General features: G+C 37.6%; 1 protein-coding gene across 2 annotated transcripts in view; it reads right to left on the reverse strand.

Annotated features, from left to right (window-relative positions):
- Nucleotides 1-14,588, reverse strand: part of SYK (spleen associated tyrosine kinase) — a 316,009-nt gene that overhangs the window by 34,817 nt on the left and 266,604 nt on the right. For both annotated transcript variants that reach the window (XM_053702388.1, XM_053702386.1), the window contains one exon: nucleotides 13,178-13,367. In XM_053702388.1, the coding sequence (XP_053558363.1) occupies nucleotides 13,178-13,367 (190 nt within the window). The remainder of the gene's footprint in view (nucleotides 1-13,177; nucleotides 13,368-14,588) is intronic.

The following is a 14,588-nucleotide window of genomic DNA, read 5'->3' on the forward strand; positions in this document are numbered from 1 at the left end:
TACATAGGTAGTTTATGGGTGTTAGTGTACTTTAGAGCACAGTAGTCAAGAGCTTTATGAACCGGCGTTAGCCCATAAAGCTCTTAACGCCTGACTTTTTTCTGCGGCTGGAGTCTTGTCGTTAGAGTTCTAACACTCACTTCAGCCAAGACTCTAAATACCAGCGTTAGAAAGATCCCATTGAAAAGATAGGATACGCAATTGACGTAAGGGGATCTGCGGTATGGAAAGGTCGCGGCTGGAAAGTGGATCAGCCAATAGAATGCGAGCTCAATCTGAATGGCTGATTGGACCAGCCAATTGGATTGAACTTGAATCTGATTGGCTGATTCAATCAGCCAATCAGATTTTTCCTACCTTAATTCCGATTGGCTGATAGAATCCTATCAGCCAATCGGAATTCGAGGGACGCCATCTTGGATGACGTCCCTTAAAGGAACCTTCATTCGTCGTCTAGTCGTCGGGAGAAGAGGATGTTCCGCGCCGGAGGTCTTGAAGATGGAGCCGCTCCTCGTCGGATGGATGAAGATAGAAGATGCCGCTTGGATGAAGATGTTTGCTGGTCCGGATCAACTCTTCTTGCCGGATAGGATGAAGACTTCGGAGCCTCTTCTGGACCTCTTCTTGCCGGATAGGATGAAGACTTCGGAGCCTCTTCTGGATGGATCGGTGATACCCGGCGTGGTGAAGACAAGGTAGGAAGATCTTCAGGGGCTTAGTGTTAGGTTTTTTAAGGGGGGTTTGGGTTAGATTAGGGGTATGTGGGTGGTGGGTTGTAATGTTGGGGGGGTATTGTATGTTTTTTTATAGGCAAAAGAGCTGTTTTCTTTGGGGCATGCCACGCAAAAGGCCCTTTTAAGGGCTGGTAAGGTAAAAGAGCTGTAAACTTTTTATTTTAGATTAGGGTAGGGCATTTTTTTATTTTGGGGGGCTTTGTTATTTTTTTACGGAGCTTAGAGTAGGTGTAATTAGTTTAAAATTCTTGTAATCTTTTTTTATTTTTTGTAATTTAGTGTTTGTCTTTTTTTGTAATTTAGTGTTTGTTTGTTTTTGTAATTTAGTTTAGTTGATTTAATTGTAGATAATTGTAGGTAGTTTATTTAATTAATTTATTGATAGTGTAGTGTTAGGTTTAATTGTAACTTAGGTTAGGATTTATTTTACAGGTAATTTTGTAATTATTTTAACTAGGTAGCTATTAAATAGTTATTAACTATTTTCATAGCTATTGTACCTAGTTAAAATAAATACAAAGTTGCCTGTAAAATAAATATAAATCCTAAAATATCTACAATGTAATTATTATTTATATTGTAGCTATATTAGGGTTTATTTTACAGGTAAGTATTTAGCTTTAAATAGGAATACTTTAGTTAATAATATTTAATTTATTTCGTTAGAATAAAATTATATTTAATTTAGGGGGGTGTTAGGGTTAGACTTAGCTTTAGGGGTTAATACATTTATTAGAGTAGCAGCGAGGTCCAGTCGGCAGATTAGGGGTTAATACTTGAAGTTAGGGGTCGGCGATGTTAGGGAGGGCAGATTAGGGGTTAATACTATTTATTATAAGGTTTTTGAGGCGGGAGTGCGGCGGTTTAGGGGTTAATAAATTTATTATAGTGGCGGCGAGGTCCGTTCGGCAGATTAGGGGTTAATAAGTGTAGGTAGGTAGCGGCGACATTGGGGGGGCAGATTAGGGGTTAATAAATATAATATAGGGGTTGGCGATGTTAGGGCCAGCAGATTAGGGGTACATAGGTATAACGTAGGTTGCGGCGGTGTACGGAGCGGCAGATTATGGGTTAAAAATAATATGCAGGGGTCAGCGATAGCGGGGACGGCAGATTAGGGGTTAATAAGTGTAAGATTAGGGGTGTTTAGACTCGGGGTACATGTTATGGTGTTAGGTGCAGATTTAGGAAGTGTTTCCCCATAGGAAACAATGATGCTGCGTTAGGAGCTGAACGCTGCTTTTTTGCAGGTGTTAGGTTTTTTTCCAGCTCAAACTGCCCCATTGTTTCCTATGGGGAAATCGTGCACGAGCACATTTTTGAAGCTGGCCGCGTCCGTAAGCAACGCTGGTATTGAGGGTTGAAGTGGCGGTAAATATGCCTGTACGCTCCCTTTTTGGAGCCTAACGCAGCCCTTCAGACAACTCTAAATACTAGCGTTGTTTAAAAGGTGTGGGGGGAAAAAGACACGCGTAGCTAACGCACCCCTTCTAACGCAAAACTTTAAATCTAGGCGTTAATCTCTTAAACTCTGCAGTACCAACTAACCATTTTGTGCAGAATTTTCACTACTCCCCACTAAAATGTATTCTTTTCAAAGGAATTTCCTCTAAGGGGTATTTCCCACCCAAGATACCCTTTAATATTCCTGGTACCAACACATCATAGTAAATCCTTGATCAAACAATGCCAATTTTTTAATTCTTGCTAATAATGGATCCTTAACTTTAGTTATAACTGAATCTAAAATGCTATGCAAGTCTGTGTACAACTGGTCCTTATGAAGTGATTGCTCACTGGCTGAAAGGAGCCCTCACTGCTTTATTGGTGTACAAAGACATGGACAGATGACAGGAAAAGGTAATTGATATTAAAATGGTCTGTTTTAGATGCAACAAGTCCCTTTAATACTGAATTGTTTCTGAATGTTATTTTCCAAATTAACAGATTCAAAATTATTTTGCCTTAAAGGGACAGTAAAGTCAAAATTAAACTTAAATAATTTGATAAATCATGAAGTTTTAAATATCTTTCTAATTTACTTCTTTTATCATTTTTGCTCATTATCTTGGTATGATTTCTTAGAGTTATCTTAGGTGAGTTCAGGAGTTCAGGAGCATGTATGTTTCTTTAGCCATCTGGCAGCAGTGTTTGCAACATTGTTTATACTGCTTTAGGCCTAGATTTAGAGTTTGGCGGTAGCTGTGAAAACCAGCGTTAGAGGCTCCTAACGCTGGTTTTGGCCGCCCGCTGGTATTTGGAGTCAGTGATTAAAGGGTCTAACGCTCACTTTTCAGCCGCGACTTTTCCATACCGCAGATCCCCTTACGTCAATTGCGTATCCTATCTTTTCAATGGGATCTTTCTAACGCTGGTATTTAGAGTCGTTTCTGAAGTGAGCGTTAGAGCTCTAACGACAAAACTCCAGCCGCCGGAAAATAGCAGGAGTTAAGAGCTTTCTGGGCTAACGCCGGTTCATAAAGCTCTTAACTACTGTACCCTAAAGTACACTAACACCCATAAACTACCTATGTACCCCTAATCCGAGGTCCCCCCACATCGCCGACACTCGATTTAAATTTTTTAACCCCTAATCTGCCGACCGCCACCTACGTTATACTTATGTACCCCTAATCTGCTGCCCCTAACCCCGCCGACCCCTGTATTACATTTATTAACCCCTAACCTGCCCCCCACAACGTCGCCGCCAGCTACTTACAATAATTAACCCCTAATCTTCCGACCGCAAAGCGCCGCCACCTACGTTATCCTTATGTACCCCTAATATGCTGCCCCTAACACCGCCGACCCCTATATTATATTTATTAACCCCTAATCTGCCCCCCTCAACGTCGCCGACACCTGCCTACACTTATTAACCCCTAATCTGCCGAGCGGACCTGAGCGCTACTATAATAAATGTATTAACCCCTAATCCGCCTCACTAACCCTATCATAAATAGTATTAACCCCTAATCTGCCCTCCCTAACATCGTCGACACCTAACTTCAATTATTAACCCCTAATCTGACGACCGGAGCTCACCGCTACTATAATAAATGGATTAACCCCTAAAGCTAAGTCTAACCCTAACTCTAACACCCCCCTAAGTTAAATATAATTTAAATCTAACGAAATAAATTAACTCTTATTAAATAAATTATTCCTATTTAAAGCTAAATACTTACCTGTAAAATACATCCTAATATAGCTACAATATAAATTATAATTATATTATAGCTATTTTAGGATTTATATTTATTTTACAAGCAACTTGGTTATTATTTTAACCAGGTACAATAGCTATTTAATAGTTACCTAGTTAAAATAATAACAAATTTACCTGTAAAATAAATCCTAACCTAAGATATAATTAAACCTAACACTACCCTATCAATAAATTAATTAAATAAACTACCTACAATTACCTACAATTAACCTAACACTACACTATCAATAAATTAATTAAACACAATTCCTACAAATAAATACAATTAAATAAACTAGCTAAAGTACAAAAAATAAAAAAGAACTAAGTTACAAAAAATAAAAAAATATTTACAAACATAAGAAAAATATTACAACAATTTTAAACTAATTACACCTACTCTAAGCCCCCTAATAAAATAACAAAGCCCCCCAAAATAAAAAATTCCCTACCCTATTCTAAATTAAAAAAGGTAAAAGCTCTTTTACCTTACCAGCCCTGAACAGGGCCCTTTGCGGGGCATGCCCCAAGAATTTCAGCTCTTTTGCCTGTAAAAAAAAACATACAATACCCCCCCCCCAACATTACAACCCACCACCCACATACCCCTAATCTAACCCAAACCCCCCTTAAATAAACCTAACACTAAGCCCCTGAAGATCTTCCTACCTTGTCTTCACCATCCAGGTTCACCGATCCGTCCTGAAGAGCTCCTCCGATGTCTTGATCCAAGCCCAAGCGGGGGGCTGAAGAGGTCCATGATCCGGTCAAAGTCTTGGAACAGCCAATAGAATGCGAGCTCAATCTGATTGGCTGATTGGATCAGCCAATCGGATTGAACTTGATTCTGATTGGCTGATTCCATCAGCCAATCAGAAAATTCCTACCTTAATTCCGATTGGCTGATAGAATCCTATCAGCCAATCAGAATTCGAGGGACGCCATCTTGGATGACGTCCCTTAAAGGAACAGTCATTCGTCGTTCAGTCGTCGGGCCGGATGGATGTTCCGCGCTGGAGGTCTTCAGGATCCTGCCGCTTCGCTCCGGATGGAAGACCATAGAAGATGCCGCCTGGATGAAGACTTCAATCGGATGGAAGATCCTCTTCTGCCCCGCTTGGATGAAGACTTTGACCGGATCATGGACCTCTTCAGCCCCCCGCTTGGGCTTGGATCAGGACATCGGAGGAGCTCTTCAGGACGGATCGGTGAACCTGGATGGTGAAGACAAGGTAGGAAGATCTTCAGGGGCTTAGTGTTAGGTTTATTTAAGGGGGGTTTGGGTTAGATTAGGGGTATGTGGGTGGTGGGTTGTAATGTTGGGGGGGGGTATTGTATGTTTTTTTTTACAGGCAAAAGAGCTGAAATTCTTGGGGCATGCCCCGCAAAGGGCCCTGTTCAGGGCTGGTAAGGTAAAAGAGCTTTTACCTTTTTTAATTTAGAATAGGGTAGGGAATTTTTTATTTTGGGGGGCTTTGTTATTTTATTAGGGGGCTTAGAGTAGGTGTAATTAGTTTAAAATTGTTGTAATATTTTTCTTATGTTTGTAAATATTTTTTTATTTTTTGTAACTTAGTTCTTTTTTATTTTTTGTACTTTAGCTAGTTTATTTAATTGTATTTATTTGTAGGAATTGTGTTTAATTAATTTATTGATAGTGTAGTGTTAGGTTAATTGTAGGTAATTGTAGGTAGTTTATTTAATTAATTTATTGATAGGGTAGTGTTAGGTTTAATTATATCTTAGGTTAGGATTTATTTTACAGGTAAATTTGTTATTATTTTAACTAGGTAACTATTAAATAGCTATTGTACCTGGTTAAAATAATTACCAAGTTGCCTGTAAAATAAATATTAATCCTAAAATAGCTACAATGTAATTATAATTTATATTGTAGCTATATTAGGATGTATTTTACAGGTAAGTATTTAGCTTTAAATAGGAATAATTTATTTAATAAGAGTTAATTTATTTCGTTAGATTTAAATTATATTTAACTTAGGGGGTGTTAGTGTTAGGGTTAGACTTAGCTTTAGGGGTTAATCCATTTATTATAGTAGCGGTGAGCTCCGGTCGTCAGATTAGGGATTAATAATTGAAGTTAGGTGTCGGCGATGTTAGGGAGGGCAGATTAGGGGTTAATACTATTTATGATAGGGTTAGTGAGGCGGGTTAGGGGTTAATAACTTTATTATAGTAGCGGTGCGGTCCGCTCGGCAGATTAGGGGTTAATAAGTGTAGGCAGGTGGAGGCGACGTTGTGGGGGGCAGATTAGGGGTTAATAAATATAATATAGGGGTCGGCGATGTTAGGGCAGCAGATTAGGGGTACATAGGGATAACGTAGGTTGCGGCGGTTTACGGAGCGGCAGATTAGGGGTTAAAAAAAATATGCAGGGGTCAGCGATAGCGGGAGCGGCAGATTAGGGGTTAATAAGTGTAAGGTTAGGGGTGTTTAGACTCGGGGTACATGTTAGAGTGTTAGGTGCAGACGTAGGAAGTGTTTCCCCATAGGAAACAATGGGGCTGCGTTAGGAGCTGAACGCTGCTTTTTTGCAGGTGTTAGGTTTTTTTTCAGCTCAAACAGCCCCACGTTTTTGAGGCTGGCCGCGTCCGTAAGCAACTCTGGTATCGAGAGTTGCATTTGCGGTAAAAATGCTCTACGCTCCTTTTTTGGAGCCTAACGCAGCATTTGTTTGAACTCTCGATACCAGAGTTAAATTTATGGTGCGGCCAGAAAAAAGCCCGCGGAGCGTTAACAGCCCTTCTACCGCCAAACTCCAAATCTAGGCCATAGACTTCTAAAGGTACGTGTACACTCCTGAGCTCCTATCAGCCTACCAAGATAAACTCTTCAACAAAGGATTACAAGAGCAACATTGATAATAGAAGTAAATTGGAAAGTTACTTAAAATAGCATAATCTGTTTGAATAATAAAATTTAAAGGGACATGAAACCCAAAAATGTTTCTTTCATGATTTAGGTAGAACATACAATTTTAAACAACGTTCCAGTTTACCTCTATTATCAAATTTGCATCATTCTCTTGGTATCATTTGTTGAAGGAGCAGCAATGCACTACTGGTTGCTAACTGAATACATGGGGCAAGATTACAAATACAGCGCAGGCTTCAGCGCAAGCTCTGCAACCCGCGCCGCTCGTAATTTCACCTCGCACATCAGGGTATCCAATAAACCCCGCCGGCAGTTCATAAAATGCTGTAAGTCGGATAATCTAGCGATGTCCAGAAATGAGCATAAATACAAATTTATGGAGTTGCTAGTGACCTACGGCACTTTAGAAACTGCCGGCGCCTAAGAAAAGTAAAAAAAAAATTTAATCTCCCGTAAAAGTCTAACATGCCTCCCAAAAATAAACCCGACACATAAAACCTCTACATCTGAAATCCCCCCTCTCACAACTAATAATAAATGTATTAATCCCTAAACCAACAACCCCCCCACAATGCAATATGCCTAATTAAACTATTAACCCCTATATCCGCCATCAAACCCACAACGCAAGTAATAACTAAATTATTAACCCCTAAATCCGCCAACCCAAACATCGCAAACTACCTATTAAAACTATTAACCCCTAATCCGCCATTAACCCACAACGCAAACTACCTATTAAAGTATTAACCCCTAAACCGCCAAAGCCCACAACGCAAATAAATAAATTACTAAGCCCCCTAACCTAACACCCCCTAACCTAACACCCCCTAAATGTACCCAAATTACCTAAATTACAAAATACTAAACTTACTATTAAAATAAAAAACTAACACTACTTTAAAAATAAAATAAACTAAGTATAAATTAAAGGGACAGTCTAGTTAAAATTAAAATTCTGGTGTAGAATGTCCCTTTATGCTACAATTACAGAAAATAAAAAAATCTAAGATTACATAAAATAAAAAACAAAATTACAAAATTTTAAAAAATTATACCTTATCCCTATGAAAATAAAAACGACCCCCAAAATAAAACACCCCTACTCTAAGAATAAACTACCAGTAGCCCTTAAAAGGACTTTTTGCATGGCATTGCCCCAAGATAATCAGCTCTTTTACATCAAAATACACAAAGTCCCCCCTAACAGTAAACCCCCCCACCAAGCAATCCCCCCAAAATAAAAGAACCTAACACTAAAAAACCTAAACTACCCATTGCTCTGAAAAGGGCATTTGTTTGGGCATTGCCCTTAAAAGGACATTTAGCCCTTTTACTGCCCATCCCTAATCTAAATAAAACAAACCTCCCCAAAAACCCTTAACAAAACCTAAGTCTAACCTCCAGGTTGGTACTCACCGTTCCTGAAGTCCTGTTCCAGGCGGTAAAGTCTTCTTACAAGCGGTGACCTCTTCTTTCTTCTTCCAGGAACAATCCGGTGCGAAGCACAGGGCCGAGCTGAAGACCGATGACTGCGGAGCTGAAGATCGGCGACCCTGGAACTGAAGACCAGAGACCGCGGAGCCATGGAGCATGGAGGATCCTCTTCGTACGATCACCACCGTTCACTGAATAGTGAATTCAAGGGACGCGATTAAAAATGGCGTCCCTTGAATTTCTATTGGCTGATTTGATTCTTCAAATTCAAATCAGCCAAAAAAAGGAAAGCTACTCAAATCCTATTGGCTGTTCAAATCAGTCAATAGGATGAGAGCTACTGAAATTCTATTGGATATTCAAATCAGCCAATAAAATTTCAGTAGCTCTCATCCTATTGACTGATTTAAACAGTCAATAGGATTTGAGTAGCTTTCATCCTATTGGCTTATTTGAATTTGAAGAATCAAATCAGCCAATAGGAATTCAAGGGACGCCATTTTTAATTGCGTACCTTGAATTCTCTATCCAGTGTACGGCGGCGATCATACAAAGAGGATCCTCCACGCTCCATGGCTCCACAGTCGCCGGTCTTCAGTTCCAGGGTCGCCGGTCTTCAGCTCTGTGGTCATCAGTCTTCAGCTCCGCCCTCCGCTCTGCTCCGGATTGTTTCTGGAAGAAGAAAGAAGAGGTCGGGGCTTGGAAGAAGACTTCACCGCCTGGAACAGGACCTTCTCCGCCGGACTTCAGGAACGGTGAGTACCAACCTGGGGGCTATAGGGTTTTTTGGGGGGGTTGTTTTATTAAGATTAGGGATGGGCAGTAAAAGAGCTAAATGCCCTTTTAAGGGCAATGCCCAATCATATGCCCTTTTCAGGGCAATGGGTAGTTTAGGTTTTTTAGTGTAAGGTTCTTTTATTTTGGTGGGTTTGGTGAGTTGGGGGGTTTTACTGTTAGGGGGGACTTTGTGTATTTTGATGTAAAAGAGCTGATTATCTTAGGACATTTCCCTGCAAAAAGCCCTGGTAGTTTATTCTTAGAGTAGGGGGTGTTTTTATTTTGTAGGGTTTTTTTTTTTCATAGGAATTAGGTATACTTGTTTAAAATTTGGTAATTTTGTTTTTTATTTTATAAAATCTTAGATTTTTTTTATTTTCTGTAATTGTAGCTTAAAGGAACAGTATACTATAAAATTGTGTTTCCAATAACTTTTTTTTACCAGCTGCAGAGTATAAAATGTATAAGAGTTGCTTTTTTAAGGCTTATTTGTGTGTATGAATTAGCTGATGTTGTGTTTTGAAGCCACAACCTAATAAAATGGGTTGAGCTTGTAGGTATAATGAAATCTCATTACTTTATCACATTGCGTACATATAAAAACAAAGAAGTTTTTATATGTACGCAATGTGATAAAGTAATGAGATTTCATTATACCTACAAGCTCAACCCATCTTATATCTTTCCATAAACCAATCACCAATACTTGGAGAGAACAATGGAAAATTAACATTTTATTACCTTATTTCTTCTATAACCCACTGAGAGTGTAATTTCTTCTACTGGCTGTGTTAATACAGCTTGGCCTCGTGGCCAAAAACTTTGAGGATGGGTGGGGAAACCACAGGCTAAATAAACTAATTTAAATGCCAATATAAGGCTAATGGAAATACTTGTAAACATTTAATACACTCCAGCAGGTAAAGTGGATCATTGGGAACAAATTAAAGGGTAGAACGTTTTTGAGTAAACTGTCCCTTTAAAGGGACAGTCTACACCAGAATTTTAATTTCGACTAGACTGTCCCTTTAATTTATACTTAGTATATATTTATTTTTAAAGTAGTGTTAGTTTTTTTAATTTTAATAGTAACTTTAGTATTTTGTAATTTAGGTAATGTGGGTACATTTAGTAGGTGCTAGGTTAGGGAGCTTAGTAATTTATTTATTTGCGTTGTGGGCTTTGGCGGTTTAGGGGTTAATACTTTCATAGGTTTATTACGTTGTGGGCTTTGATGCTTTAGGGGTTAATACTTTAATAGGTAGTTTGCATTGTGGGTTAATGGCGGATTAGCGGTTAATAGTTTTAATAGGTAGTTTGCGATGTTGGGGTTGGCGGATTTAGGGGTTAATAATTGAGTTATTACTTGCGGTTGTGGGTTTGATGGTGGATATAGGGGTTAATGCACTTTATTATTTATTGTGGTGGGGGATTGCGGTTGACAGGTAGATAGATATTGCGCATGCGTTAGGTGTTAGTTTATTTTTGCAGGCATTTTCAGGAGTTACGGTGCTCCGATACTCAGCGCAAGGCTTGCTGCGGCTGCCTTGTGTGGCGAGGTGAAAATGGAGTAAGATTTCTCCATTTTCGCCACGTAAGTCCTTGCGCTGAATATTGGATAACCATGTTAGCTTATTGGAGTAAAAATTGCAGGCGACGGGTGAACTATACATGCCGCATTTATATGCGGCTCTGTATATAGGATACCAAAACAGCGCAAAAAACAGCGTTGCCGGCTTTTGAGGGCAACAACGCATATGTAATGGGGCCCATGGGGTGAGCTAATGACAATCAGTATATATATATGCAGCCACCAATCAGCAGCTAGAACCTATGTTATTTTTCTGCTCCTGAGCTTACCTAGATAAACCTTTCAGCAAAGGATAACAAGAGAAGGAAGAAAATTAAATAATAGACGCAAATTGGAAAGTTGTTTAACATTGTATGCTCTGTCTAAATCATGAATATCTAATTATGACTTTACTGTCCTTTTAATTGTGACTTTACTATTCCTAAAGTTTAAAGTATCACACTATGACAGCGCCATCTTGTGTTTGTTGTCATTATTACAGTGTTTTGTGAACCCATAGTAAAGAGTGATCAGATGAGAATAAGCTTCAGATATTTATTTGAAATCTTTAAAAATATGATTTAATGAGTTTTTGATAAGTAGTGTTTCTTTTCAAGCTTTATAGAGAGTGTAATTGTGTATGAGATCATACCATTTCTAGGTTTTAAAAATCACTGTCAAAGTAAAGAAAGAGAGCCATAAGCAAAATGCAAATAGTTGTTAAACACCCAAATAAAATGTATACAGGTCGATCACAATCTTGCACTTGTTTTCAGTAGCTATTATCAGTGTGTTTTCCAAGTGATCTCAATCCTAAAATGCTTTTGCCATTAATATTCCTCAAAATTTTCTTTAGCTGTCAAATGCAACAAAAATTGTTATCTTTGTCATTTATCTCACGATTTTATAATCTAAAAAACAAATGTGCAGGATTAATCAGAGGTGACATGTGTGCAAATTACCTGTTGTACTCCAAAACTATGTGTGTTATGTATATGTCTCTCTAAGGGATTTTAATTAGCTTAATATTTTAAAAAAATTTTTTTTAACTTAAAATGATTAAAGGGCCATTATACCCAAATGCTTAAACACTTGAAAGTGATGCAGCATCGCTGTAAAAAGCTGACTAGAAAATATCACCTGAACATCTCTATGTAAAAAAAGAAAGATATTTGACCTCAAAAGTTTCTCAGTAGCCACATCCCATTGTAAAGGACTTCTAAGCAGCAAATCAGTATGTCTGTCCTGGGACAGCTGAAGGATTGAGCCTCGTGCACTCTCATGTTATTTCCCTATTCAGTGTAAGGAAGTTTACAATGAAACCTCATTAGAGTTAAGTCAAATCTCATGAGATCACAGTAAAAGAGTTCATGACCTAAGCACTGCTGATGCTGATTGACTGCTGTTTATTTCTTCATTTTTTTATTTTTTTTTTACCTGCAGCTGGGCAGCTGAGTATAACTTTTTACACAGAACTTGTGAGGTAAAATATCTTCCTTTTTTACATAGAGAGGCTCAGGTGATATTTTGCTGTCATTTTTTTATGATGTTATGCTGCATCAGTTGCTGCATCAGTTTCAAGTGATTTAGCATATGAGTATTATGTCCCTTTAAGCGGTTTAGATTTGCATCTGTTTGATGATATTGCTTTTGAACTTTATGCAATATCGCTATCTATCTATCTATTTATCTATCTATCTATCTATTTATTTATAAACAGTATATATATATATATATATATATATATTTATTTATATAGATATATATATATATATTATATTGATCACTGTATTAAAGTGAGTGCTTTCAACAAATAATACCAATAGAACAAAGCAAATGTGATGCTAAAAGTAAATTGGAAAGTTGTTTAAAATTGCATGCTTTTTCTGAATCATGAAGGTTTAATTTTGACTAGACTGTACCTTTACGTATAGGGACAGTTTTCACAAGAACTATAAAAATAAATAATGGAAATGAATGACTGTGATAGTGTTGACAGAAAAAAGGGCTTTTTTGAAGCTGTTAAAGGGCCACTAAACCCAAAATCTTTCTTTCATGTTTCAGATAGAGAATACAAATTTAAACAACATTACAATTTACTTCTATTATTTATTTTGATTCATTTTTTAGATATCCTTAGTTAAATAAAAAACAATGCACATGGGTGAGCCAATCACACGAGGCTTCTATGTGCAGCAACCAATCAGCAGCTACTGAGCATATCTAGATATGCTTTTCAGCAAAGAATATCAAGAGAATAAAACAAATTAGATAATAGAGGTAAATTTGAAAGATGTTTAAAATTACATTCTCTTTCTAAATCATGAAAGAAAAAATGTGGGTTTCATGTCCAGATTGTGATCAGCCCAAAAGTCCTTGTGTCACAATCACAAATTAGCTCTTCAAAATCTTTTAGACAATGTGTCACAATCACAAATTAGCTTTTCAATATATTTTAGATGGAGTAAGATGTATAGTTAGGTTTATGAACCACATCATTCAATCTAATTAGTGTATTAACTATTTCTATCAAAAAAGACTATGTAAAAATCTTACTCTATAGTAATTTTCATCGGCTCCAATAACTTTTGAAAGTCCAAAATCACTGATTTTTGCGTAATGCTGTGTAACCAATAAAACATTTCTTGCTGCTAAATCCCTGTGGACAAAATTGTTCTCTTCTAAATACTTCATTCCCATGGAAACTTGATGAACGAGTTCTGTTACATTCTTTTCTGTGACATGCCTGCAAATAATAATGAATACAAATATAGATAATATGAATCATTTGTCTGTGACATTTTTGAGAAACATCAGATTGATAATAATAGGACAGAATGCTTTTGACAAAAGTGGCTATAACATTTCTGCAAACGTGAATGAAGGCTTAAAAGTCAGGAAAATGAATAAAACTCAGAAATATAACACATGGATGCTGAAGGCAGACATGCATCAACGGGCCCATTAAAGAGGCATCAATTTTTTTTTTATCGGTTATATGAAAGAGCAGCTGTTAACTATATTAAAAAGGTGTTTGCTGACTGGTCCAATGGTCATTTTTGGGACCGCAGTTGGAGGGCATAACCAGAATTGTCATGGGTGGGGTTGGACGTGTTGTGGGCTGGTCTGCGTATGTTGTGGGTGGGACCGGGTGAAGCTGGATCAGGAAAGATTTTTTAGATAGAACAGAGAAAAGTGTTGAGTATTACGTGTCCATATGTCTATAAGTATAAGCTTAACTAGATTATAATGTAGCCTGATGCATAATCTAGTCCTTCCTGATTTTCTGTACAGTTTCCCTAACCACATCTCATAAAAGTCTATTATACAAAACAACCACTCTCCATGTAATGCAGGTGCTGAGATATGGGGTTTGGAAGACAACCTCCCTATCCGTACTACAAACGATAAGAAAATGACTCTGGGTGACTCCTTATTGCACGTGACATCCCCATGCAATGATAACATCGCATATCATTCATATTGAAGGGACACAGAATGAGGAGAACCACTTATTTTTTATTGTGATTAAAAAGGATGACATGGGTCTTGATGATCACAAACTCAATAGCATGGAGAGAAACCACACAATCTTTTTTGTTATCATTAAATTGTATTGTATGCATCTCTTCTTCACATCCAGAACTTGCACAGTGACAGAACCACCTTTCAAGTTTCAATGTGTCTTTCTAAAACATTTTGAGGGATCTCACAGTAATGAGAAGAGTCCTAAAATAATCTTTCCAGACCAGGTAGCTTTAGAGAATTTGGTCCCTATTGTTGTAATTTGTTGTCTAGGAGCATTGTGGAGAATGTCAATGTGTCATCTTTCTCAAAGTATTAAACATTTTTTTTAATTCAACATTAATAATTAGTATGCATAATAAAGAGGAGTCATAAAGGTCAGGCTAGATGATTTCAGATTTGTAATTTTAAGTGAATCTACTCTATCTGCCCAGTACTCTTA

Source organism: Bombina bombina, chromosome 2 (genome assembly GCF_027579735.1).
Source record: "Bombina bombina isolate aBomBom1 chromosome 2, aBomBom1.pri, whole genome shotgun sequence".
In the NCBI taxonomy this organism is placed as follows: Eukaryota; Metazoa; Chordata; class Amphibia; order Anura; family Bombinatoridae; genus Bombina; species Bombina bombina.